The sequence below is a fragment of the Heterodontus francisci genome, chromosome 15, assembly GCF_036365525.1.
Source record: "Heterodontus francisci isolate sHetFra1 chromosome 15, sHetFra1.hap1, whole genome shotgun sequence".
In the NCBI taxonomy this organism is placed as follows: Eukaryota; Metazoa; Chordata; class Chondrichthyes; order Heterodontiformes; family Heterodontidae; genus Heterodontus; species Heterodontus francisci.
Window position 1 is genome coordinate 35,009,098 of NC_090385.1, and position 27,018 is coordinate 35,036,115.

Below are 27,018 nucleotides of genomic sequence, written 5' to 3' on the forward strand. Positions count from 1 at the left end.
TTCCTTCGGCAGCTCACTTCCTTTGCTGTTCACATGGCCTTTGGTTGTTTAATATCTCTTATTTCTTTAATACTTCTGTTTAATTGATTGAAGTGATTTGTTATATAATTCCACTACTGTTTCGTCTCTATGTTTATTTGTTGGTTTGTGCTTTACATATACAATGCAGCACTCTGCTTTTTCTGAACCTATCAATATGGCTCTTATTTTTCAGTTCACACGAAGGGTATGCACCAGATATATCAACTGTCTGTTCCTTCCAGGGATGCCGGTTAACCTGCTGTGTTTCCAGCATTTTCAGTTTTGGTTTCGGATTTCCACTATCTGTAGTATTTTGCTTCATATGTGCATGAAAGATGAGCTTGATTCGTGGCTGAAGCCAAACTATAACAATGGTAGGGCTGTGTATAAAGACAGAGGACCCCAATCTCTGTCTTTTCATTAAGTAGAAATTTCTGGAGAAATAATTTTGTAGTGGGTTTCCCTACTGCTAACTTTTCAAAAGTTCTGTTGTCATGGAGATTTATGCTCTCTATGGGAATGGCAACATGAGTTTGTGCTGCCAGCAGTTGGAACTCATTTGAATTCACACCAATAATTGTTGATGATAAATCTTTTCTCTTTTGTCTTCACAACACCATCTAATTGCATTGTTAAAAAACAGTTGGGATAAGCAGTTATGTAATCTCCTATCAGATATGCGATTTGAACACTTTTCAAATTTTACCTTTTGAAATATTTAATTTCTTTCTGAGCCATTAAATGTACAGTTGGTTGCGTCAATTGGAAAAAATGTAAATAGGGATTATGACTTTGTTACTTCCAGCTCAGTGCGAGTGGTTTCACATGGTTTCATTCTGAATTAGCCGTGCCTGTGCAACAATGCCTTTACTTCTCATCTTTAGATTTTCAAGCTCCCCAATGATCTCTCTTTGGCCCCCTTCTCTTCCTTAATTACATGCTAATCCTTTAGCAACATCATCTGCAGGCACAGGGTCAGCTTTCACATGCACATTGACAGCACCTAGCCCATCTCTTCATTTTTCTTGATCCCTTAACTCCTTATGAGTTTTCTAGCTCAGAAAGGCCAAAGCCATAGTCTAATTGCAAGCTCTGCTCCTTAGCTACCGATTCCAGCTCCTCCCTAGCCAATATCTCAGGTGGAATTAGAACATTCATAATCTTTGTATCTTTTACTGAGCTTTAGACCCCATACTCTATCCATAATCAAGACTGCTTATTTCTATAATATTATCTGCCTCTGACCGTTTACAGCTGAAATTCTCATTCATGCTGTTGTCATCTGTAGGTTTGGCTACTTGCCGTGAGTCAGGAGATTGTGGGTTCTAGTCACAGTCCAGTACTTGGGCACATAGCCTAGGCTGACACTTCAGTGCAGCATTGAGAGAGTGCTGCACTGTCAGAGATGCCATCTGTCAGATGAGACATTAAACTGAGGACCCGTCTGCATGCTCAGGTGGATGTAAAAGATCCCCTGGTGTTATTCGGAGAAGAGCAGTGGAGTTCCCCTGTTACTCTGGCTCACTTTTATCCCTCAACCAATATCATTAAAACAGATTAATTTACCATTTATTTCATTATTGTTTGTGGGATCTTGCTGTGTGCAAATTGGCTGTTTTGTTTACCTACATTCCAACAGTGATAACACTTCAAACTTACTTGATTGGCTGTGAAGCAGTGACAAGTTTTTTTTCTTTCTTCTTTCTCATTCCAGCGCTATCCTTATTGGTTTTCCATCCTCCACTGTCCAAGAACTCCAACTTGTCTAAAACTCCTTCATACATATCCAGTTCCATATTCACATCACCCGGCTGTACCTCTACCTCTGCCAGTTGGCTGTTGAAACCCTTGTCCATGCTGTTGTTACTTCCAGACTCGACTTATCCATTGCTCGTGTACTGGTTTCCCACTTTCCACCCTTTGTAAACCTGAACTTATCCAAAATTCTGCTGCCCATATCCTAACCTACACCATATCCTATCCACCCATCAGCCCTTTGCTCGCTCACCTAAATTGGTTTCTGGTTCCCTAATGCCCCCAGTTTGGAAATTTCATCCTTGTGTTCAAATCCCTCCATGTTTTTGATCATCCGAATCTCCATGATCACCTCCAGGTCTACAAAACTCAGAGAACTCTGTGTTCCTCCAATTCTTGACTCTTCAAAGCTTGGAAGGCCATTCAACCCATTGTGCCTGTACTGTCCGAAGAAGAACTATCCAGTTAGTCCTGCTGCCCTGCTCTTTCCCCATAGCCTTATAAAAAATTTTTTAATTACAAGCATTTATTCAATTCCCCTTTGAAAGTCACTATTGAATCTGCTTCCTCCATTCTTTCTGGCAGTGTATTCCAGATCACAACAACTCTCTGGATAAAAAGATGTTTCTTCATGTTGCCTTTGGTTTTTTTGCTAATCCCTTAAATCTGTGCCTTCAGCTTACCAGGCCTTCTGCCGCCGGAAACAATTTCTCCAGAATTACTCTAACAAAACCCTTAACAATTCTTCTTCTTTGGCTTCCTTATCTCGAGAGACAATGGGTAAGCTCCTGGAGGTGGTCAGTGGTTTGTGAAGCAGCGCCTGGAGTGGCTATAATGGCCAATTCTAGAGTGACAGACTCTTCCACAGGTGCTGCAGAGAAATTTGTTTGTCGGGGCTGTTGCACAGTTGGCTCTCCCCTTGCGCCTCTGTCTTTTTTCCTGCCAACTACTAAGTCTCTTCGACTCGCCACACTTTAGCCCCGCCTTTATGGCTGCCCGCCAGCTCTGGCGGACGCTAGCAACTGACTCCCACGACTTGTGATCAATGTCACAGGATTTCATGTCGCGTTTGCAGACGTCTTTAAAGCGGAGACATGGACGGCCGGTGGGTCTGATACCAGTGGCGAGCTCGCTGTACAATGTGTCTTTGGGGATCCTGCCATCTTCCATGCGGCTCACATGGCCAAGCCATCTCAAGCGGCGCTGACTCAGTAGTGTGTATAAGCTGGGGATGTTGGCCGCCTCGAGGACTTCTGTGTTGGAGATATGGTCCTGCCACCTGATGCCAAGTATTCTCCGGAGGCAGCGAAGATGGAATGAATTGAGACGTCGCTCTTGGCTGACATACGTTGTCCAGGCCTCGCTGCCATAGAGCAAGGTACTGAGGACACAGGCCTGATACACTCGGACTTTTGTGTTCCGTGTCAGTGCGCCATTTTCCCACACTCTCTTGGCCAGACTGGACAGAGCAGTGGAAGCCTTTCCCATGCGCTTGTTGATTTCTGCATCGAGAGACAGGTTACTGGTGATAGTTGAGCCTAGGTAGGTGAACTCTTGAACCACTTCCAGAGCGTGGTCGCCAATATTGATGGATGGAGCATTTCTGACGTCCTGCCCCATGATGTTCGTTTTCTTGAGGCTGAAGGTTAGGCCAAATTAATTGCAGGCAGCCGCAAACCTGTCGATGAGACTCTGCAGGCACTCTTCAGTGTGAGATGTTAAAGCAGCATCGTCAGCAAAGAGGAGTTCCCTGATGAGGACTTTCCGTACTTTGGACTTCGCTCTTAGACGGGCAAGGTTGAACAACCTGCCCCCTGATCTTGTGTGGAGGAAAATTCCTTCTTCAGAGGACTTGAACGCATGTGAAAGCAGCAGGGAGAAGAAAATCCCAAAAAGTGTGGGTGTGAGAACACAGCCCTGTTTCACGCCACTCAGGATCGGAAAGGGCTCTGATGAGGAGCCACCATGTTGAATTGTGCCTTTCATATTGTCATGGAATGAGGTGATGATACTTAGTAGCTTTGGTGGGCATCCAATCTTTTCTAGTAGTCTGAAGAGACCACGTCTGCTGACGAGGTCAAAGCCTTTGGTGAGATCAATGAAAGCAATGTAGAGGGGCATCTGTTGTTCACGGCATTTCTCCTGTATCTGACAAAGGGAGAATTATTGCAGTTATAACTTCTCAGCTCTGGTGTCATCCTTTTAAATCTTTTTTGCAGCTTCTCTCTTATATATACTTTTTTGTAATATGGAGACCTGAACATTGCACTATACTGTAAGTCTGGTCTGGCCATGGTTCTATACAAGTTTAACAATGTACAATGAAATTGATCTCAGCCCTATGTGTGGTGATTGTAAAACCATTGATGCGCACATGCAGAATGTTGTTAAATTTTTAATTATGTCCGCTGTTGTAATTAACCATCATTCTATCTAATCTTTGCTTAAAGCTGTCAAACTATTTGCAACGTTCCTCCTCTGATCTTTCAATTTTTGTTCCTTCTAAGATCTAAATACAAAATATGCTGTTCCACTTTTCATCTTCTCTGCATTCTCACTGTGCTAAAATCAAGACTCATCACTTTGTCCCTTATTCAAATTCACTATTTCCGAGGACCTCAAAATTGTGAAATTCTTTACCTGTCCCCTTCCTCCTGCTGTTTCAATGTTCACTTCGCATAAGCATTATTTTTGATTTATCGTGCCTTTTCTGCTTCTCTTTTCACTTCAATGGTATCCTACATTAAAGACCTTGATCCTTCACAATGGACTGGATCCTGTTCATACGACAAAAAAAGCATTTTTGTCCGTAGTGGATTATTTATTGGATTTTGTGATCGCTAGCTGTTTTTTTCTAGTTGCAGGAAATATACATTACAGTCTGGCTGATATTCATGGCTCAAGATGAGGCAGAGTCATGTGCAGTGAAAGGAAACAAAAGCTGAGCATGCTGGAAACACGCAAGTCTGGCACACCATCTATGGAGAGTCATGACAAGTTAATGTTTCAGGCATAACTCTCTGTCTAGTCCAACTGATGCAGTCCATTTTACTCCGTTCCATCTTTACAAAAACAATCTGTTCATAGGCTACTAAGTCCATTAGACACAGGGAGGAGGGGAGAGTTTGACGAGTGACGCCCGATTTCAAAGATTAATGGCAGCCATCATTGTGAGAGCGGATTTGGTGAAGCATGAAGGAGAGAGGAGTGCAGCAGCCACCAGCAGGGCGGGCACCCGGGCATGGCAGACTCACGCTTTTCAGATGCCTCCCTTGAGGTTCTCCTGGAGATGGTGGTTTAATGGAGGAGTATACATCTCCCAGAGAGCAGCAGGAGGAGGCCAGACAGACAGACGAAGCAGGCATGGCTGGAGGTGGCACGTGAAGTGAGCAGCCACAGCGTTGTCACCAGGGTGTGGGTACAGTGCTGCAAGTGCTTCAGTGACCTCGTGAGGGCTGGCAAGGTGAGTGCAGCACGGCATGACATGACTCCAGTTGTGTACTGACCAACTCACCCATGAGCAGATTAGTTTGAGGACACATAGGGCTCCAGATAATTAAAAAGATGTGCCCTGTGTCACAAAGAGATGTGAACCCCCTTTGTAAATTGTGTTGTGCATTTGAGTATTACTATCAACTGCTGTTTTATACAGCATGTTTTAAGTTTTATTTTTATGTTCTGATTGTCAAAACAAAGGAGAGAGGTCAGGTGGGACAGCAACTTGAAAAGGGTCTAGCTTTAGGACCTAGGAGATCCCTATCCAACCTGCCTGGACTCAAAACTGTAACTGTTTGTGACTAGAATCTGTCTTCTATTACACAGTTGTCGTGTGCTACAGAGACTTTTTCCTTGAGAGCTCTCTGCAAGCTTTCTGAGAACTGTCTTCAAGCTGCATTGATTTCTTTCTCTAAAGGCTTTTCAACAAGAAAAAAATTAAAGAGAAGCTACACTTTGACAAATTCAGCAAGTAAAATCAACAAGACAAGCTGCAAGTAACAACAGAAAAGTCTGATTACTACCAATTTCCTCTGCTTCCAAAAAAAGGTGACTTCAGCAATTTAGCAGTCTCCATTATTACCTTTGAGAGTGCAAAGAAAATGAAATTTGCAAGAGAAGCGATATCTCCAACAGCTCCTCCCCTATTCAGCATTTCAAATCGGTGACCTCCAATCTTTGAACTTTTTTATTTAAAAAAAAGACTAGTTTTAACTGAAATCCATATTAGCTAGTAGTTAAGGTAAGTTTCTATTTAATAAATGTGCTTGCCTTTTTTATTGCCTTTAACCTTTCCCTGGATGTTTGTAAGCACGTGTGGCGAAGTTAAACCCCTTCCCAAGGTTAAGAATGTGTTAATAAACCCTACTTCTTTCTTTTAACTTTAAAATCCATGTTATTGAAGTGGTCATTTATTATTAAGGTTTAAGGGAGGGAAAGAAATTCAATCACAAATCTATTTACGGACAGGTGGTTGCAAAAACAGGGAAGTTTGTACAGAAGAAAAAAAAAATTAACTGCCTGTTCAACACCTGGAACACAATAGAGCCAGTGGCAACAATCACACCACGATCACTTGTGGAGAGGACAGCACCAAAATCACAAATGTCTGAGCTGCTTGAAGTGATGAGGAAGACAACATAGTTCTAACTCCCTTGCTTTTGACCTTGGAGGAGAAACGAGCTCACAACTCCAGGGAAAAGGCTCGGTCTGGTGGTGGAATTGTCAATTTTTCTGTTCTAACTTCAACGGAGGAGGAGGTCCTTGACAATGACAGGGTGGGGCCCATCAGGAAGTCGGCGATGGTGAGATGGGAGTCCATCCAAGAGAGGGTGAAATGAGCTTACTATCTCCAGGTGACAGGGACGGAGCTTCCTCCTCCTCCTCAGTTTCATCCATTCCTATAAATAAGCTGTAAATGGGGCAGCTGATGAGATAGGCGAAGTTTCCTGACCAGCTTCTTATGTCTCTCACAAGGCCAGTTGAGAAGGGGGCACCACGGCAGGAAAGAGTGGCATCGACTTCACCCAAGGAAGAAGCAACTGAGCCAACACTATCACATCAGTCAAGCGCACTCTCCACCAGTGCAGATACACTCACTTTGATGGGGACTCATGCATGTTTAGAATGGGTGGCACAGGGCGATCAACACATCACAGAGGAGGTGAGGGAGGCAGAGCCACTGTGGGCAGTACCCCTCGGGGGATGGAGGACAGACACAACCTTACTCAGGTGGATGGACATGCGGAGCTTCTGGTGTTACACACAAGGCACGTTTCCTAGACCAGCAATGGGAGATGTGTGCCCAAATGTCAGAGTTCCCAGTATGAGGGGGCTTTCAGGAGAAACATGCCTGAATTAGTGCAGCCTGCACCTCCCTTCCATCCTGCTTGATGCTTTGAGGCCTCAGCTGGACCTGTGGAAGGCCTTGCAAAGCTGGTTCACCCTGCTAGACTACTTCCTCCTCCTCTGAGGAAATATGTTGCTCCTCCACTTCTCCTTCATCAAGGTCCACACCTCTCTGGAGGGCAATGTTGTGAAGAGCGCAGCAGACCAATACTGTCTGAGAGATCCTTGAGAGAATGTACTAGAGGGCACCCACAACCAGTTAGGGTACTGGAATCAAATGTTGAACAGTCCAATGGCTTGCTGTATGGTGCCTCTTATGCTGAGATGACAGTGGTTGTGGCACCTCTGTGCCTCCGTCGAAGGATTGTATATGTGTTAGTAGCCATCTCTTCAGTGGATAGCCCTTGTCCCCTAACAGCCATTCACATAGTCTCTCCGGTGGCACAAACAGCTGTGGCACCTGCGATTGTCTAAGAATGAAAGAGTCATAGCAGCTGCCAGGATACTGTGCTCAGACATGGAGGAAACACTTCTGGTGGTCACATACCAGTTGTACATTAAGAAAGCGGAATCCCTTCCTGTTTATGAATGCCCCTGGCCGCTCTGCTGGTGTCTTGGTGCAGACGGCAACCCGCTGCATCTGAGGGAGTCCAGCAATGGAGGCAAATCCTACTGCCCTCTGGCCCCATCAGTGGTAAACACAGTATAATCTGATGCTCTCTCAAACAGGGCATTTGCTACCTCCCTTATGCTGTGATGGGCGGCCAATTGTGAGCTGCCAGTGAGGTCCCCTGCCAGCCCTTAAAAGAGCCCAGAAGCTAAGAAGTTCAGCATCATTGTCACTTTTTAATGGCTACTGGCAGGGAATGCCCACGTGCCCAGTGAGGAGTGAGGTGGCCCTCAAACAGGGCACACAACTCTGCTACCATCTTCCTTGATAGGTATATCCTTCAGTGACACTGATACTCTAGATTCAGGAAGCTCAAGTGCTGTCAGTTTACCCTGTGCGAAGGTTATCACCTTCGTTCCCTTCCTGTCCCTCGTGCAACTTCTCTGTGCCTAGGAACCAATGGCCTGTATCTGCCAGGGGGGTTAGCTGCTGCCCATTGCTGCTTGTCTCCAGCTCCAAGTAGCTCAGCCCCATGTCCAAGGATGGTCTTCCTTGCCTCCAGAAGGACTGTCACAACTGCCTGTAGTCCCTTGCTATGCCCCACTTACCCATGTTGTGGCACTTCAAACCCCACCCCCCCCATTAGGTCCAGTGCCTACAGAGTTACCTCTATACAACCTCTGCACACTCAAAGGCCACTGTTTGCCACTGCATGAGCAGCTCTCTGAACCTTTCCCCTTTTATGCACCAAAGGAAAATGGGCCCACCTCTATGACTGCCTCCCTATTGCGATGCCACTCCTACTCAGGGACATGGTTGCAACCCTTCGTGGTTCCCGTGCCTCCAAACAAAAATCTCTTTCTGTACTTTAATAAGCTCTTAGGTGGCTCATTTGCATGATCAATTGCTGAACTGCCACGTTCAGGTGGGTGGCTGATATACAGGTCCCGACGCCTGTTCCAAAATTGCTGAGAAGCGGTACCGTGTCAGAAGGCTGGCATAGCATTCGGGGATCCAAAATGGTGGCTTCCCCCACCACTGGTCCCACCTCCTCATCCAAACAAAAATTCAGCCTGCTGTGCCTTCCAGCATTTCCTGTCCTTATTTCATATTTTCTGAATTTGCAGTATTTTCCTTTTTATTTCTACAGTTTAATACCATGGATAATAGGCTATCCTTTGAACTAAATTCCTTGACCTGATAATTTGATAATTGTTAGCAGGAAGAAATTGTCATAGCATCCCTTGAGTCCATAATAAATGAGCACAGTGCAGCCTAACCAGGGGAGTAAAATATCTTTGAAAACAATTACAATTTGCAGAGTGTGACTAATGAAAGACAAGTGATACTGGTCTTCAATAATGTTTGGCTATATTAACAGGGTTCAAATATTAGTGAACATGAGTTTGAAAATTGGAAGGTTAGGAGTAAGACAGAAGACACACGATACTTCTTTCACCCAAAGGATGAGAAGGCTGCGGAAAATGTTAACAGGGAATGTTGTTGAAGGAGAAAGTATGTGGTGGATTGTTCCAAGTTTGAGCTAAAGGATAGAATATTGTTAGCAGCCTGCCAGGGATTTTCTGAAATGGATGACTGGCGGGCAAGGTTTCCACATGGCAGTGGCTCTTATAATTGCCAAATTTCTGCAGCGAGAAGAAATTAAGATGAGAAAATGGGTAGCTGAGCTTCGTCTGAGACAAATGGATAGGCTTATTTTGCTATGTTGTCCTTTTTCTGTTCTTAAATATTCTTTTGTTCTTATGTATTTATAGACTGCACCTGGAGTCCATAAGAGGTTGTTTCGTAAAGTGAAGAACTTAATTGCTGCATATGAGAAGGAAGACCAAGGCCTTGCAATACCCTTACTATACCCTGTGTACAAGCAAAAAGGTATTTAAACTTTATTTACTGTTATCTGAACGGAATCATCTGTGGTTGGAAATACTTCTCTTTTCATCTATTCTACAACATACAAAGATAAGAACATACGAATTAGAAGCAGAAATATGTCATTTGGCCCCTTGAGCCTGCTCTGCCATTCAATAAGATCATGGCTGATCTGTTTATGTCTCGAATTCCACACTCCCATCTACCCCCGATAACCTTTGATTCCCTTGCCTAACACGAATCTATCTACCTCTGCCTTAAAAATATTCAATGACCCTGCCTCCACCACCTTCTGAGGCAGAGTTCCAAAATCGCACAACCCTCTGAGAGAAAAAAATCTCTCCTCATCTCTGTCCTTAAAGGGTGACCCCTAATTTTAAAACAGCGCCCCCTAGTTCTGAACTCACCCACAAGAGGAAACATCCTGTCCACATCTACCCATTCAGGATCTTATAAGTTTCAATCAAGTCTCCCCTCACTCTTCTAAACTCCAGTGAAAACAAGCCTAGTCTATCCAACCTTTCCTCATAAGACAACCCGCTCGTACAAGAGCACAAGAAATAGGAGCAGAAGTAGACCATATGGCCCATCGAGCCTGCTACACCATTCAATACGATCATGGCTTAGCTTGGGCTTCAATTCCACTTTCCTGTCCGCTCCCCATATCCCTTGATTCCCTGCAAGACCAAAAATCTATTTATCCCAACCTTAAAAGTATTCAATGATGGAGCATCCTCAACCCTCTGGGGTAGAGAATTCCAAAGATTTACAACCCTTTGAGTGAAGTAATTTTCCTCATCTCATTCCTGAATGACTGACCCCTTATCCTGAGAATGTGCCCCAGGTTCTAGATTCCCTGACCAGAGGGAACAATCTCTCAGCTTCTACCCTATCAAGCCCTTTCAGAATCTTGTATGTCTCAATTAGATCGCCTCTCATTCTCCTGAACTCCAGAGAATATAGGCTCAATTTACTCAGCCTCTCATCATAGGACAACCTCCTCATCGCAGAGACCAATTTAGTAAATCTTTGCTGCACTGCCTCCAGTGCAAGTATATCCTTTCTTAAATGTGGAGACCAAAACTGCACACAGTATTCCAAGTGCAGTCTCACCAAAGCCCTGTACAATTTTAGTAAGACTTCTTTATTCCTGTACTCCAATCTCCTTGCAATAAAGGCCAACATGCCATTTGCCTTCCTAATAGCCTGCTGCAACTGCATGTTAACTTTGTGCGTTCCTTGTATGAGTACCCCAAGTCTCTCTGAACATCACCAGTTTCACACCTTTTAAAAAAATTCTGCTTTTCTGTTCTTACGACCAAAGTGAACAACTTCACACTTCCCTACTTTATATTCCATTTGCCATCTTGTTGCCCACTCACTTAGCCTATCTATATCTCTTTGCAGCCTCTCTATGCCCTTTCCGCAGCTCACCTTTCCACCGAGCTTTGTATCATCAGCAAACTTAGATACATTACTCTCTGTCTTTTCATCCAAGTCATTAATATAGAGTGTAAATAGCTGAGGCCCCAGCACTGATCCTTGTAGCACCCCACTATTCACAGCTTGCCAACTTGAAAATGCCCCATTTATGCCCACTCTCTGCTTCCTGTCTGTTAACCAATCCTCTATCCACGCTAATATATTACCCCCAACATCATGAGCCCTTATCTTGCCAATTAATCTCATTGAATGCCTTTTAAATATCCAGGTATACTACATCTACAGGTTCCCCTTTATCTAGCCTACTAGTTACATCCTCAAAAAAGTCTAATAAATTTGTCAAACAGAATCTCCCTTTAGTAAGACTATGCTGACATGTGCTAATCATACTATGCTTTTCCAAATGCAATGTTAAGATTTCTTTAATAATAGTTTCCAGCATCTTCCCAATGACTGATGTTAGGCTAACTGGCCTATAGTACCCTGTTTTCTCTCTACCTCCTTTCTTGAAAAGCGGTATAACATTTGCCAACTTCCACTCTGACTGGACCATTGCTGAATCTAAGGAATTCTGGAAAATCATAGCCAGCGCATCCACTATCTCTGCAGATATCTCTTTGAGAACCTTAGAGTGTAGGCCATTTGGTCCCATGGACTTGTCAGATTTTAGCCCCTCAAGTTTCTCCAATACTTTTTCTTGACTGATATCAATATCCTTAATTTCCTCACTCTTTGTAGCACCTAGGTTACTGTCTATTTCTGATATAGAACTTGTGTCTTCTACTGTGAAGACAGACACAAAATATTTGTTCAATGCCTCTGCCATTCCCGCATTCCCCATGATAATTTCTCCTTTCTCTGCCTCTTAGGGACCAGTGCCTACTTTAGCTTCTCTCTTCCTTTTTATGTACTCATAAAAGCTCTTACCATGTGTTTTTATATTGCTGGCTAGTTTACTCTCATATTCTATTTTTTCCCTTTTTATCAACTTTTTGTTGGCCCTTTGCTGGTTACTAAAAAAACTCCTAATCCTCAGACTTGCTACTATTTTTTGCAACATGGTAAGCCTCTTCTTTTAATCTAATACTCTCCTTAACTTGCTGAGTGAGCCACGGATGGGTCTTTCTGGACGAGTTTTTGTTTTTGAACGGAAGGTACTTTTGGTGAACCCTTTGAATTGTTTCTTTAAATGTTTCCCACTGTTCATTTACCGCCATACCTTCCAGTCTATTTACCCAATTAACCTTAGCCAGTTCTCCCCTCATACCTTCGCAATTGACTTTGTTTAAGTTTAAGATTATTGTTTGGGATTGAAATGTGTCACGTTCAACCTTAACATGAAATTCAATGGTATTATGATCACTATTTCCCAGTGGATCTTTTACTATGACATTGCTTGTTAACCCTGCCTCATTACACAATATGAGATCTAAGATAGTTTTATCCCTAGTCGGTTCTACAATGTATTGCTCCAAGAAACTGTCACAAAAGCATTCTACAAAGTCATCTTCTAGACCACTGTTGCCAGTTTGATTGTCCCAGTCTATATGCAGATTAATGTCCACCACAATTAATTCATTATCTTTTTTACATGCTCCAATAATTTCCCATTTAATGTTCTGTCCAATAATATAACTGCTGTTAGGGGGTTTGTAAACTACTTGCACCAGTGTTTTCTGACTCCTGCTATTCCTAATTTCCATCCAAACTGATTCTATTTCATGATCTTCTGAGGCTGTATCCATTCTTATTAATGTCCTTATGCCATCCTTTACTATCAGGGCTACCCCTCCTCCTTTGCCATTCCGTCTGTCTGTCCGAAATAGTATGTACCCTGGAATATTTATTTCCCAACCTTGATCTCCTTGTAACCATGACTTGGTAATGGCAATTAGATCTTGATCATTTACCTCTATTCGTGCCACTAGTTCATTTATCTTATTACAGACGCTTGATGCATTCAGATAAAGGAACTTCAATTTCATTTTTTTTTACCTCCATTCTCTGCAATGACCTTATTTGCCAATGTTTTTGTTAAACTCATTCTGTTGGGAGTTACCCACATCACTATCCTGCTCCGATGCCCTGACCTCTCTGTTTGGATTTCTAAATTTCCCTTTACCCAAACCCTCCCCACCCCCCTGTTAGTTTAAAGCCCTGGCCACAGCCCTAGTTATGCAATTGGCCAGGACACTGGTTCCAGCCCAGTTCAAATGAAGCCCATCCCAATGGAATAGCTCCCTCTTCTCTGAGTACTGATGCCAGTACCGCTCTTTGCATTTAGTTCTCTAATCTTCTTGACCCTGTGCCAATTTGCACTTGGCTCAGGTAACAATCCTGAGATGATTAACTTTGATGTTCTGCGAATTAGTTTGGACGCTAACTCCTCAAATTCTCTAAGCAGACCATCATTTCTGATTCTACCTATGCCATTGGTTCCCACATGGACCACGACAACTGGATCCTCCCCCTCCCACTCCAGGTTCCTCTCCAGCCGCGAGGAGACGTCCTTAACTCTGGCACCGGGCAGGCAACACAGCCGCCGGTCGCGGCTACAAAGAACACAGGAACATAGGAGTAGGGGGAGGCCATTCAACCCATCGAGCCTGCCCTGCCATTCAATATGATCATGGCTGACCATTCACTTCAATGTCTTTTTCCCACACTAAACTCATATCCCGTTATGTCATTTGTATTTGGAAATCTGTCAATCTCTGCTTTAAATATAGTCAATGACTAAGCATCCACAGCCCTCTGGGATAGAGAATTCCAAAGATTCACAAACCTTTGAGTAAAGAAATTTCTCCTCATCTCTGTCTTAAATGGCTTCCCCCTTACTTTGAAATTGTGTCCCCTGGTTCTAGACTCCCCAACTAGGGGAAACATCTTAGCTACATCTACCCTGTCTATCCCTTTAAGTATTTTGTAGGTTTCAATGAGATCACCTCTCATTCTTTGAAACTCTAGAGAATACAATCTAGAGAATACAATTTCCCCAATCTCTCCTCATAGGACAGTCCCTCCATCCCGGGAACAAGTCTGGTGAACCTTCTTTGCACTCCCTCTATGGCAATAATATCCTTCCTAAGGTAAGGGGACCAAAACTGCACACAGTACTCCAAGTGCATTCTAACCAGGGTTCTATACAATTAAAGCAAGACTTCACAGCTCCTGTACTAAAATCCTCTTGCGATAAAGGCTAACATACTATTAGCCTTCCTAATTGCTTGCTGCACCTGCATGTTAGCTTTCAGTGACTTATTAACAAGGACATCCAGGTCCCTTTGTACATCTACATTTTCTAATCTCTTACCATTTAAGAAATACTCTGCATATCTATTCCTCCTATTAAAATGGATAACCTCACATTTTTCCACATTATATTCCATCTGGCACATTCTTCCCCACTCACTAGGTCTGTCCAAATCCCCTTGAAGCCATTTTGCATCTTCCTCAGAACACACATTTCCACCTAGTTTTGTGTCATCCGTGAACTTCATAATATTACATTTGGTCCCCACATCCAAATCATTGATTATTTATTGTGAACAACTGGGGCCCAAGCACTGATCCCTGCGGTACCCCAATGTGAAAATGACCCGTTTGTTCCTACTCTCTGTTTTCTGCCGGTTAACTAATCCTTAATCCATGCCAATATATTACCTCCTATCCCATATGCTTTAATTTTGCTAACCAACCTCCTGTGGGAGACTTTATCAAAGGCCTTCTGAAAATCTAAGTATACCACATCCACCGACTCCCCTTCATCAATTCTTTTAGTAACATCCTCAAAAAACTCCAACAGGTTCGTCAAACATGATTTCTCATTCATAAATCCATGTTGACTATGCCCAATCAGATCATTATTATCCAAGTGTCCATTTATCACATCCTTTAGAATAGGTTCTAGCATTTTCCCAATGACTGATGTAAGGCTAACAGGTCTGTAATTCCCTGTTTTCTCTCTCCTTCCCTTCTTAAATAGTGGGGTGACATTTGTTACTTTCCAATCTGCAGGAACCACTCCAGAATCTATAGAATTTTGGAAGATGATCACCAATGCATCCACTATCTCCATAGCTACCTGTTTCTACTCTCTGGGATGTAGAATATCAGGTCCTGGGGAATTAGCAACCTTCAGCCCCATTAATTTCTCCAATACAACCTTCTTACTAATACTAATTTCCTTCAGTTCCTCATTCCCCCAAATCCCTTGGATCTCAAATTCTGGGAGATTTCTTGTATCTTCCTCAGTGAAGACAGATACAAAGTAATCATTTAGCTTCTCTGCCATTTCTCTATTCCCCATTATTAATTCTCCTGACTCTGCCTGTATTGGACCCACGTTTGTCTTAGCCAAAAGTTTCCTTTTTACGTACCTGTAGAAGCTTTTGCAGTCCGTTTTTATATTTTTTGCTAGCTTACATTCATATTCTATTCTCCCTTTCTTTATCAGTTTCTTTGTCCTCCTTTGCTGTATTTTAAAATACTTCCAATCCTCAGGTTTACTACTATTTCTGGCAACATTATAGGCTTTTTCTTTTAATCTTATACAATCCTGAACTTCCTTTGATATCCATTGTTGACTGCCTTTACTTTTGGGTTTTTGTGCCTTGAAGGAATGTCTAGTTGCTGTAAACTATGTAATATTTCTTTAAAGGCTATCCATTGCCTATGTACTACCTTTTAATTTTTTTCCCCCAATCCACCTCAGCCAATTTGCCCCTCACACTTTCATAATTTCCTTTGTTCAAATTTAACACCCTGGCTTCAGATTGAACTACCTCACTTTCAAACATAATGTAAAATTCTATCATATTATGGTCACTCATCCCTCAAGGTTCTTTTACAACAAGATTATTAATTAGCCCTTTCTCATTACATAAAACTAGATCTAAAATAGCCTGTTCTCTAGTTGGTTCCTCAACATACTGCTCTAGAAAACATCCCTAACACACTCCAGAAACTCGTCCTCCACAGCAATAGTGCTCATTAGGTTTACCCAGTCTATATGTAGATTGAAGTAACCCATGATTACTGTATTACCCATGCCACATGCCTCTCTAATCTCCTGATTAATACCATGCCCCACATTACCACTAATGTCTGGTGGCCTATAAACAACTCCTACCAATATTTGAAATAAAAACAAGAAATACTGGAAATACTCAGCAGGTCTGGCAGCATCTGTGTAGAGAGAAGCAGAGTTAATGTTTCAGATCAGTGACCCTTCTTCAGAACTGCTTTTATTTTATCCTACCAATATTTGCTGCCCTTTTCTGTTTCTTAGCTCCATCCAAACAGATTCCACATTTTGTTCTTGTGATCTGAGATTCTCCCTTACTAATGTACTGATCCTATCCCTTATTATCAGTGCAACACCACCTTCTTTTCCTTTTTGCCTGTCCTTCCTAAATGTCGCTTATCCTTGAATATTCAGTTCCTAGTCTTGGTCACTCTGTAGCTATGTTTCCATTATGGCAATTAGATCATACCCATTTACTTCTATTTGTGCCTTTAAATCATCTAACTTATTGCAAATGCTGCATGCATTCAGGTGGAGTGCCCTTAACCTTGTCTTCTTGACATTATTCTGCATTTTAAGCCTAGTTGATGCTCGCCTTTGTTTCACCTGCCTTCTAATGTCACTTGCTACTTTTCTACCTCCTGTTGCCAGCCTTAATTCCTTCCAATTTGAGATACCCCTCAGGTTCCCACCCCGTCCATCTTTTACAGGTCCCACTTGCCCCAGAACCGGTCCCAATGCCTCAGAAATCTGATGCCCTCCTTCCTACACCAATTCTCCAGCCAAGTGTTCAATCAATCAATCCTCCTATTCCTATGCTCACTAGCACATGGCACTGGGAGTAATCTTGAGATTACTGCTTTGGAGGTACTGCTTTTTAATTTCCTTCCTAACTCCCTAAAATCTGCTTTCTGGACCTCTTCCCTCTTCCTACCTATGTCATTGGTACCAATGTGGACCACGACCTCTGGCTGTTCACCCTCCGCCAGAAGGATGTCCTACAGCAGCTCCATGACATCCTTAACCCTGGCACCGGGGAGGCAACACACCATCCTGGAGTCACATTTACTGCCACAGAAACACCTGTCTGATCCCCTGACTATCGAATCCCCTATCACTATTGTTCTTCCACTCTTCTTCTTCCCTTCCTGTGCAGCCGAGCCACCCGTGGTGCCACAGATTTTACTCTGGCTGCACTCCCCCGATGAACCATCACTCTCACCAGTATCCAAAATGGAAAACAGATTAGCAAGCAAGGTAGACTCAGGGGACTCCTGCACTGCCTGCCTGGTTCTCTTAGAATGCTTGGCGGTCACCCATTCCCTCTCTCCCTGCATGCTCCGAACCTGGTGGTGTGACCACCTCCCTAAACGTGCTATCCACATAGTCCTCTGCCTCGCAGATGCACAACAGTGACTCTAGCTGCCGCTTGAGTTCCGAAACCCAGAGCTCAAGCTTCTGCAGCCGGTGACACTTCCTGCAGATGTGTTTGTCTAGGAAACATGGTGCATCCATGACTTCCCACATACTGCAGCACGTACATTCCACTTGGCTGAGCTGACCTGCCATAACGTAACTTTAAAAACTTTATATTACAATGAAAAGTAAAATAACTTACCAGTTACTCACCAATCAACTTCTTCCCCTGTACCAAAGAGTGAGGCAGCTACTGGAGGCTGAAAAAAGGTGAAAGAAAGAACAAAAGAAAGAAAGAAGCCCCTTCCCCATGGACCAAACTCCCACTTTACACTCTGTGCACTCAAATTTATGTTCTTCTTAATTTATAGTTCCCCTCCTTACCAAACTCCCTCAATTACCAAACTCCTTAACACTCTGTGACCGCCAGCAGCACTCAATGCAGACAAGCAGCACTGAAAGTCCCCTCAATTTATACTCTGTAAACAATGCTGCATCAGCTCTGCTAGAGCTCTGCTACAGCTCAGAAACCAGTTTAAGCTGGCTACCTAATTAACTAGCTACAGATACTCTCAGAGTGTTAGTATAGCCCTGTTTAAAACTGCCTCTTCTCTGTCATTTACAAGTAGTAGAACAGGCAGCCAATTTCCCTACTGGCAAGAGAGGCATCCTTCCCAATTTTCCAGTGTGTTAGATAACAGAAATTGAATGCAGCTTTATATAAATTCTGTTTCATTAAAGATTAGGGGCGGCACAGTGGCACAGTGGTTAGCACCACAGCCTCACAGCTCCAGCGACCCGGGTTCAATTCTGGGTACTGCCTGTGTGGAGTTTGCAAGTTCTCCCTGTGTCTGCGTGGGTTTTCTCCGGGTGCTCCGGTTTCCTCCCATAAGCCAAAAGACTTGTTGGTAGGTAAATTGGCTATTATAAATTGTCCCTAGTATAGGGAGGTGGTAGGGAAATATCGGGACAGGTGGAAATGTGGTAGGAATATGGGATTAGTGTAGGATTAATATAAATGGGTGGTTGATGGTCGGCACAGACTCGGTGGGCCGAAGGGCCTGTTTCAGTGCTGTATCTCTAAACTAAACTAAACTAAACCTCCTCTGCACCACCTCCAACGCATTTACATCCTTCCTGAAGTAAGGAGACCAAAACTGCATACAGTATTTGAGATGTGGTCTCACCAATGCCCTGTATAACTGAAGCATAACATCCTTACTTTTATTTTCAATTTCTCTCATAATAAAGGATAGCATTCTATTAGCCTTCTTTATTATATGCTGTACCTGCATCTTTTGTGACTCATGCACTTGAGCACCTAGATCCATCTGCACCTCAGAATTCTGCAGTCGTTTTCTGTTTAAGTAATACTCTGCTTTTTTTATTCTTCCTGCCAAAGTGAACAACTTCACATTTCCTTACATTAGACTCCATCTGTTAGATTTTTGCCCACTCACTCAACCTATCTATATTAGTCTGCAACCTCCTTATGTCCTCTTCACAATATACTTTCCTACCTATCTTTGTGTCATCTGCAAATTTAGCTACCATGCCATCGCTCCCCTTATCTAAGTCATTGATATAACATATCGTCACATCCTGCCAATCAGAAAAGGACTATTGGTTTGATACCTATAAAATATGCCTAGTTTAACATTTTCCTATAATCAGGTTTTTGCGGACAGGATTTGTTCAGCAGATTGAAGATATTGTTGAGTTTCACTAAGAATTTGAAAGACATTTTTATTTAAAAAACTTTCCTCCAACTCTGACCACTTGTGCATCCAAAGCTGCACTTTTGGCCTCCGTGCCTTCAACCATCTAGGCAGTAAGCTCTAGAAATTCCACCCTAAGCCTCTCCGCCTCCACATTTCTTTCTTGTCCTTTAGGATTCTTAAAACCTATTTCTTTGACCAAGCTTTTAATCTCCCTTTCAATTATTTCCTTCTTTGGCTCATTGTAAAGTTTTGTCCAACTATCTGTCTGTGATTTGCCTGGGGATGTTTTTCCACATTGAATTTGCTATATAAATGGAAGTTATTGTTGTCATTGACAATATGAGGGATCTCACCTGACACACGCTTTGTAGCTGATACCACTGGATAGCGACCAGCAGTAGAAACTCTAGCTGAGGTTTCCTCCTCTTCAAAAGCCTAGGACAGGCACTGAAGCCAAATACACAACTGAGATCAGCACAGACCAGAACTTGAACCAGGAGCTTTCTAGTCTACATGGCCTAGTACTAGACTGAGGAACTACCTTTAGCCCACAAGCAATGCCGGCATGGACTGGTTGGTCTGAATGCCCTGTTTCTGTGCCGTATATCCCTATGCATAAACTTCACTGTGATTTAAAGGTAACACGTGCAATTCTCATATGGTTTTATTAAGTAAAATCATCATTATAATATTGTTTTTTTACTTGTTTTTCAGGTGTTGAATCGGAAGAAGATTATCTCATGATGCAACCAGCTGAATGATTACATGCTCTTTTTAAAATTACTAACTTGATGTAGGACTGAACTTACTATAAGTGCTGTTGAAATGGGCTGCAGCAGTTAACCTGAATATATCTTCATTGATCTTTGGTGGTTGTGTGCACTGATCAACATTCTAAATATTATTTTCTTTTTACCAGAGTACCAGATGCTTAACCAGCAATTACTGTTCTTGATATATGTTTGAATCATAAGTTCTGGCGTACTTCAATGCTCAAGTTCTTGGTGAAGCAGAGGGCTCTTAATATTTCATTTATTTATTTATCTTTTTCCAAAACTTGTTAAAGGGATCTCTGAACCTTTCATATTGTTCTAAAACAACCACTGGTGTTCAACAGAAAAAAAAAAGTTTATTTTTTTACTGCTTGACTGATCTAATTTTAAAAGATTTTTTGCAAAGGTTGGAGCAATACAAAAAATGAAAACAAATTTCCATTGTAAATATAGAGGCCGTGGCCGGAATTTTATGCCCCCCCAGAGGAGCGGGCTGCTGGTGAGGCTGGGGGCGGGGAGGGGGGGGTGCATAAAATTGAGTGGGAGGCGGGGGGCGCCGTTCCTGATGCCTTCACGCTCCTGCTGCAATTTTACTTGGGGCGGCGGCGATCAAGGCCCTTAAGTGGTCAATTAACTGCCACTTAAGGGCCTCCTCCCGTTGCCGTGGGTATTTTACCAGCAGCTGACAGGCGCCTCAGGCCCCTCGACTTGGCGGCCTCTTTGCGGGCTGGGGGTGGGGGGGGTCATCCTGTTTGGGCACCCTGTGTCCCATGGAGGGCCCCCCAAAGCCCCAACTGCTCCCACTGAAATAAAGTCCACCCCCAACCCCCCCAGCCAACCCCCCTTGCCTCCCCGCGGCCTGGCCGATTGACCCTGGCGAGGCCCCAAAAACTTACCTTTCTTCCGTGGTCGGCATCCACGATCCTGTTGTGACTGTTTGCAGTCCCAGCAGTGGCCACCGCTCCCGGCTCATTGGCCAGCAGCTCTTGGAGGCAGGAATTCCTGCCTCAGACGGGCGGAAGTTCTACCCAAGACCAATTAAGAGCCTGGGCTATGTAAAATCCTGGTATGGCTCCCAGGCCCGGCAAAGGTTGGCTTGCCCCCAACTTTTGTCTGGCCTCCTGCCCAACATAAAATTCCGGCCCCTGACTTCCTGCAGGGGTTGTCCTGACCTCTTGTCTTGGCGAGAGATTGGTCCTGATAATCTCCCTCCAAGGACACAGCAGGAAATTTCCTGCACTTAGTGAAGAACCATTTTCTCTCAACAGATTCTCTCTGTGTCTGGGTGTAAAATGTCTTTCCTCAGCTCAACAACAGTCACAACTGGCATAGAAAGCCTGATGAGCTGGCTCTTCATCGGCGGTGGTGGGATTATAATTATATGGCCACATAGTGATTCAGTTTTGTACATGGATTACACAACAACACTTCATTATGAGCCATAGCAATTTACCATTATCAACTTAGCAGTTTTTCACAATGATTTCCCCCTGAATTTGGTTGAGACATATTACTAACCAGAATAAATTATTTCATGTATTTTAGTGCCAAGAAAAAGATAGCAGTAGCAGGGGTTACTTTTGTTAAAGGTACATATAATATTCAAAGAAAAAGGGATCTCAAGTAGAGTGAAGTGATAGGTGGGCTTGAGATGTGAACATGTCAATATGTGGTTACGAGGCAAATGTTCTTGATATCTGCTATAATGGACTGCTACTGAAACCTTTTTAAAAATAGTTTCTGTGAAACATGCTTGAGTTATTTCCTAATTTGTGTTTAGTTGATCGATATTCTGAGCCAATTTCTTTTGAAGAAGTGGATTGATCTCCCAATAGTCATGTTCCCCCTTCAACCTTTTCTTTCTCATTCGGAGTACATTTTCTTTACTACCTAAGTTGTGAAATGTGATGATACATAACTCTTGTTCTGAACAATTCATCACATAATTTGATTAGATGTTTAGAGATTTACCAACTTGTTTTGCTTTTTCTTTTGTACTTTTCATCTGGAGCTGGTCAGTTGTTACTCTGAAAGCTTCCGAAATGGTGATGTTTAAATGACAAGAAAAGTGGAAAAATTAAAAGCTGAAGTTGCAGTCAGGCTTTTCCATAGTAAAATTTTTATATTTGGACTTTGAATTTTCCCCAATTACTTCCTAATGCAGTGACATTGCATACTGTACATCTAGTATCTTGATCTTCATGTGTCAACCTTGACATGAGTCAAGCATTATTTAAGCACAACTCAACCCTGATCTAACCTAATGTTCACAAATACAGTTTCCAGCAGCTGTCACTAGATAATGATGATGAGCAGGAAGCCTAGGTGATTTTATTCCCCCACTCTCCAGCATGGGATATTGAGACCAATTGTGGTGGGTCATCTGCCACCATGGATGAATGCCACTAACTCAACAACAACCAAGAATCCAACCTGAGACTTTCTGGTCTGTATGGCTCATTCCTATCCCCAGGCATTGTCTTTATCCACTGGACTAGATTGGTTCCTTTGTATTTAAATAATGGCTTGCTGCTCAAGTGACTTTCTTCATTAAAACCAATAAATACACTGTAATGGACAGGCGATAATTTTTTGTTTTTATACCATAAACCGTTGAATTAATAAAAAGAATTTGAGTATATTTGTATGTTCATAGTGCTGCTTGTCATGAGGATCCTTATGCGCCGCAGGCAAAACCTGCAGGCAGGTGAAGCCCACGTAGAGGCCCCCCAAGAAGAGCTCACCACTACAGATTGCCACCCATCTACAGGTCCTGCATGACATACCCGCAAATGTCAGAGCAGCAGCATCAGAGGCGACTGCGGATGTCGAGAGAGGTGGTGACACATCTCCATACCCTGCTCAATGATGACCTGCAGCCCAGGGGCTTCAGTGGACATCCTATGCCTGTGGCCCTCAAAGTGACAACGACTCTTAAGTTTTCCGCCTCTGCATCATTTCAGGGGCCCACCGGAGACCTTTGTGGGGTCACACAGTCAGCAGTGCACTGCTGCATCAGGGAGGTCACCGATGCCCTGTACCGGAGGGCTGGTGACTACATCCGCTTCACTACGAACCCTGAAAGCCAGGCCCAGAGGATCATCGGTTTTGGCTCCATCATGGGATTCCCACAGGTGCATGGGGTCATAGACTGCACCCTTGTGACCATCAAGGTTCCCACCGGGCGACCACCTGAATATGTAAACCCTAAGGGGTTCCACTCAATCAATGTGCAGCTTGCATGCGCTCACCGGAAACGCTTCATGCAAATCTGTGCCCGCTTTCTAGGCAGTTGCCATGCCGCCTTCATCCTGTGTCAGTCCCAGCTGCCGTTCCTGTTCACTGAACTGGCTCAGATGGAGGGGTGGCTTCTTGGAGACAAGGGCTACCACTTGCAGACATGGCTGCTGACACCAGTGAGACACCCCACCACTGCTGCAGAGGGGAGATACAATGCCAGCCACAGAGCTGCGAAGCCACCATTGAGCCAGCATACTTCTGCTGCCTGGATAGATCGGGTGGTGCCCTGCAGTACGAGCCAGAAAGGGTAGCTTGCATCATTGCTGTCTGCTGTGCTCTGCACAACTACACACTCAATAGAGGGGAGGCCTTGCAGAATGAGGACGGACATGAGCAGCACTCATACTCAGACGATGAGGATTTACAGCAGGAAGGTGCATGGGAGGACAGAGAGCTTGTGATGCACGGCAGCGCCTCATTGACAAAAGGTTCTCCACGCAAGAGGAACCACCATGGGTTCTGCAAACCACACAGTACCCTCGTTCAGCTGTTGTGCAGCAGTCCGCATCTACAACATCTTTGTGTCCACCAATATTGGCATCAGCATTCTGAGCTATTGTCCATATTACTGCATCCGTGGAGATGCACTTGAGTAATACTGGCATGGCAATGATGTTATTCCATACATAGGCAGTTCTGAAAGGCCAATGATGTAATGGGAGGAGACACGATTGGTACATGCTAGCACATATCATTCACGCAGTAAAAACAACACACATGTTAGTGAAGAAGATATTGATTTTGATCTTTCTACATTGTTGCAGATTCATTTGTGTCACGGTGGTTTTTGCAAATGCTTGCGTTGCCACTTCTGTGTTAGGAAAGCTACTGATCTCATTGTCCTTTGGCTGTGGATGACTTTGGAGGTCATCCTCTGTGTGCACGAGGCCTGGAAGGCCCCGGCTGGCTGGGGAACTCCTGCGTCAGTGCAGAACTCTCCTCAGACGTCATGGCTGCTGGAGCTTGACCCACTGGCGGAGGGGCAGAGGGGCCGATGGCCACAATGGATGCACCTTGAGGGTGGACCCCAGATATAGCGCGCAGGTTCACCTCCTTCAGCTCAAGGCTCGTTTAACCTCTCTGCCCTCCCAGGAAGGACCAGGGACAGGAGTAGTCTCCATGCTCCTGGTCCCTCTCACACCTTGCTATTGATTTGTGGATCTGATGGCCTCGGCGGGGCATTTTATGTCAATGCATGTTAATGGAATGTGGCTCACCTGGAGGGACACCGCTGTCTCCATGAATAACACCATATGCTCAAATGCCTGGACACGGCAGCTGTCATGACCTGGATGGGCACCCCCATCCTCTGCTGATGGCTGCACATGGCCTGTGGCATCTCTACCAGATGTTGCCATGACTGCTGCTGCTGCTCTAGCATGGCTTGTGTTGTCCACAACAGAGGGTCATCAGCAGCCTGGGGCTCAGCATGGGCCTGGCCACACACAGTCCTCCGACTGTCAGGCACCTCAGCTGTCTCAGCCTCAGTCAGCTGCTCGGGCATGTGTGCAGTAATCTCACCAGCTTGTGAACACAACTGTAAGCCTGACTGGATTCCCACCTAGGTGACTGTATCTGCACTGGTGGAAGGTGCAGGAGTGTCATGGGATGTTGCGTCCTCTGAAGATGTCTCTTCCTCTGAGGTGCAGGAGGTGTCTGGGCCACCATCGCCCACTCAGTGCATTGACCTGCAATGAGAAGAGCAGACTGTCAGTCTTTATGGTGAGCATGTAATGATTGTGACAGCATTGTGTCAAACAGCAGGATTTTATACTGATCATTGTGTATATCAAATGGCTGCATGTTCACCCAGGACCCCAAGCTCAAAGTCACCAAATGCACGGTCCACATCTGTCACAGCCAGTTTGAGGGCCTCCTCCTCATCGTCCGCATGTCTGGCATTCTTCCAACAGTCCGACTTGCCTCACGAGCATTGTGGGCTCTCTTTGCCCAGAGGAGCAAGGAGGCAGAGATTAACAATGGCGAGGCAACAACCTGACACATGAAACTAGAGGGGTGCTGGGCCCAAAGTGGGGGAAGGCTCAGTGTGCACTACTGGGTGAGCCACTCATGTAGGTGCCATGCTCTTAGCTGCAGACAAGGCTAAAGTTCTGTCATACTTTCATCCATTCATGTCACGCCATTCATCCCTGCCCAACCTCCCTGTCTTTGGCATGGCAGTGGCACACATGTGCCATTCTCTGTGGGGACACCCAGGTTCAGTGGGGCCATGATACAAAGTGCCGCTTACTTTTGCAGTGCATGGAGGGAGTGCAAAGAAGATTTACTAGGCTGATTCCTGAGATGGCAGGATTGACGTATGAAGAGAGATTGGGTCGACTAGGTCTATATTCATTAGAGTTTAGAAGAATGAGAGGGGATCTCATAGAAACCTATAAAATTCTAACAGGACTAGACAGGCTAGATGCAGGGAGGATGTTCCCGATGGCTGGGGAGTCCAGAACTAGAGGTCACAGTCTCAGGATACGGGGTATGCCATTTAGAACCGAGATGAGGAGAAATTTCTTCACTCAGAGAACAAAGAACAAAGAACAGTACAGCACAGGAACAGGCCATTCGGCCCTCCAAGCCTGCGCCGATCTTGATGCCTGCCGAAACTAATACCTTCTGCACTTCCGGGGCCCATATCCCTCTATTCCCTTCCTATTCATATATTTGTCAAGATGTCTCTTAAATGTCGCCATCGTATCTGCTTCCACCACCTCCCCTGGCAGCAAGTTCCAGGCACTCACCACCCTCTGTGTAAAAAACTTGCCTCACACATCCCCTCTAAACTTTGCCCCTCTCACCTTGAACCTATGTCCCCTAGTAACTGACTCTTCCACCCTGGGAAAAAGCTTCTTACTATCCACTCTGTCCATGCCGCTCATAACTTTGTAAACCCCTATCATGTCGCCCCTCCACCTCCTTCGTTCCAGTGAAAACAATCCGAGTTTTTCCAACCTCTCCTCATAGCTAATGCCCTCCAGACCAGGCAACATCCTGGTAAACCTCCGCTGTACCCTCTCCAAAGCCTCCACGTCCTTCTGGTAGTGTGGCGACCAGAATTGCACGCAATATTCTAAGTGTGGCCTAACTAAGGTTCTGTACAGCTGCAACATGACTTGCCAATTTTTATACTCTATGCCCCGACCGATGAAGGCAAGCATGCCGTATGCCTTCTTGACTACCTTATCCACCTGTGTTGCCACTTTCAGTGACCTGTGGACCTGTACGCCCAGATCTCTCTGCCTGTCAATACTCCTAAGGGTTCTGCCATTTACTGTATACCTCCCACCTGCATTAGACCTTCCAAAATGCATTACCTCACATTTATCCGGATTAAACTCCATCTGCCATTTCTCCGCCCAAATCTCCAACAGAGGGTGGTGAACCTGTGGAATTCTCAACCGCAGAAGGCAGTGGAGGCCAAGTCATTAAATATATTCAAGAAAGAGATCGATATATTTCTTAATGCCAAAGGGATATGGGGAGAAAGAGGGAACAGGGTACTGAATTAAACGATCAGACATGATCTTTTTTGAATGGCGGAGCAGGCCCGAAGGGCTGAATGGCCTACTCCTGCCCCTATTTTCTATGTTTCTATGGATGCTGAAACGATGTTTCCCCTTGTGGGAGAGACTAGAACTAGGGGACACAGTTTAAGTTGGAAATGAGGAGAATATTTTTTCTCTCAGGGGATTGTGAGTCTTTGGAACT

The 27,018-nt window shown here is 44.3% G+C and overlaps 1 protein-coding gene across 1 annotated transcript in view; it reads left to right on the forward strand.

Annotated features, from left to right (window-relative positions):
* The window catches only part of LOC137377589 (SH2 domain-containing protein 1A-like), a 75,225-nt gene extending 52,586 nt beyond the window's left edge, over positions 1-22,639 (forward strand). Inside the window, exons 3-4 of the mRNA XM_068047381.1 lie at positions 9,505-9,622; positions 19,940-22,639. Coding sequence (XP_067903482.1) covers positions 9,505-9,622; positions 19,940-19,986 — 165 coding nt within the window. The 3' untranslated portion in view covers positions 19,987-22,639. The remainder of the gene's footprint in view (positions 1-9,504; positions 9,623-19,939) is intronic.
* The last annotated feature ends 4,379 nt before the right edge of the window (positions 22,640-27,018 follow it).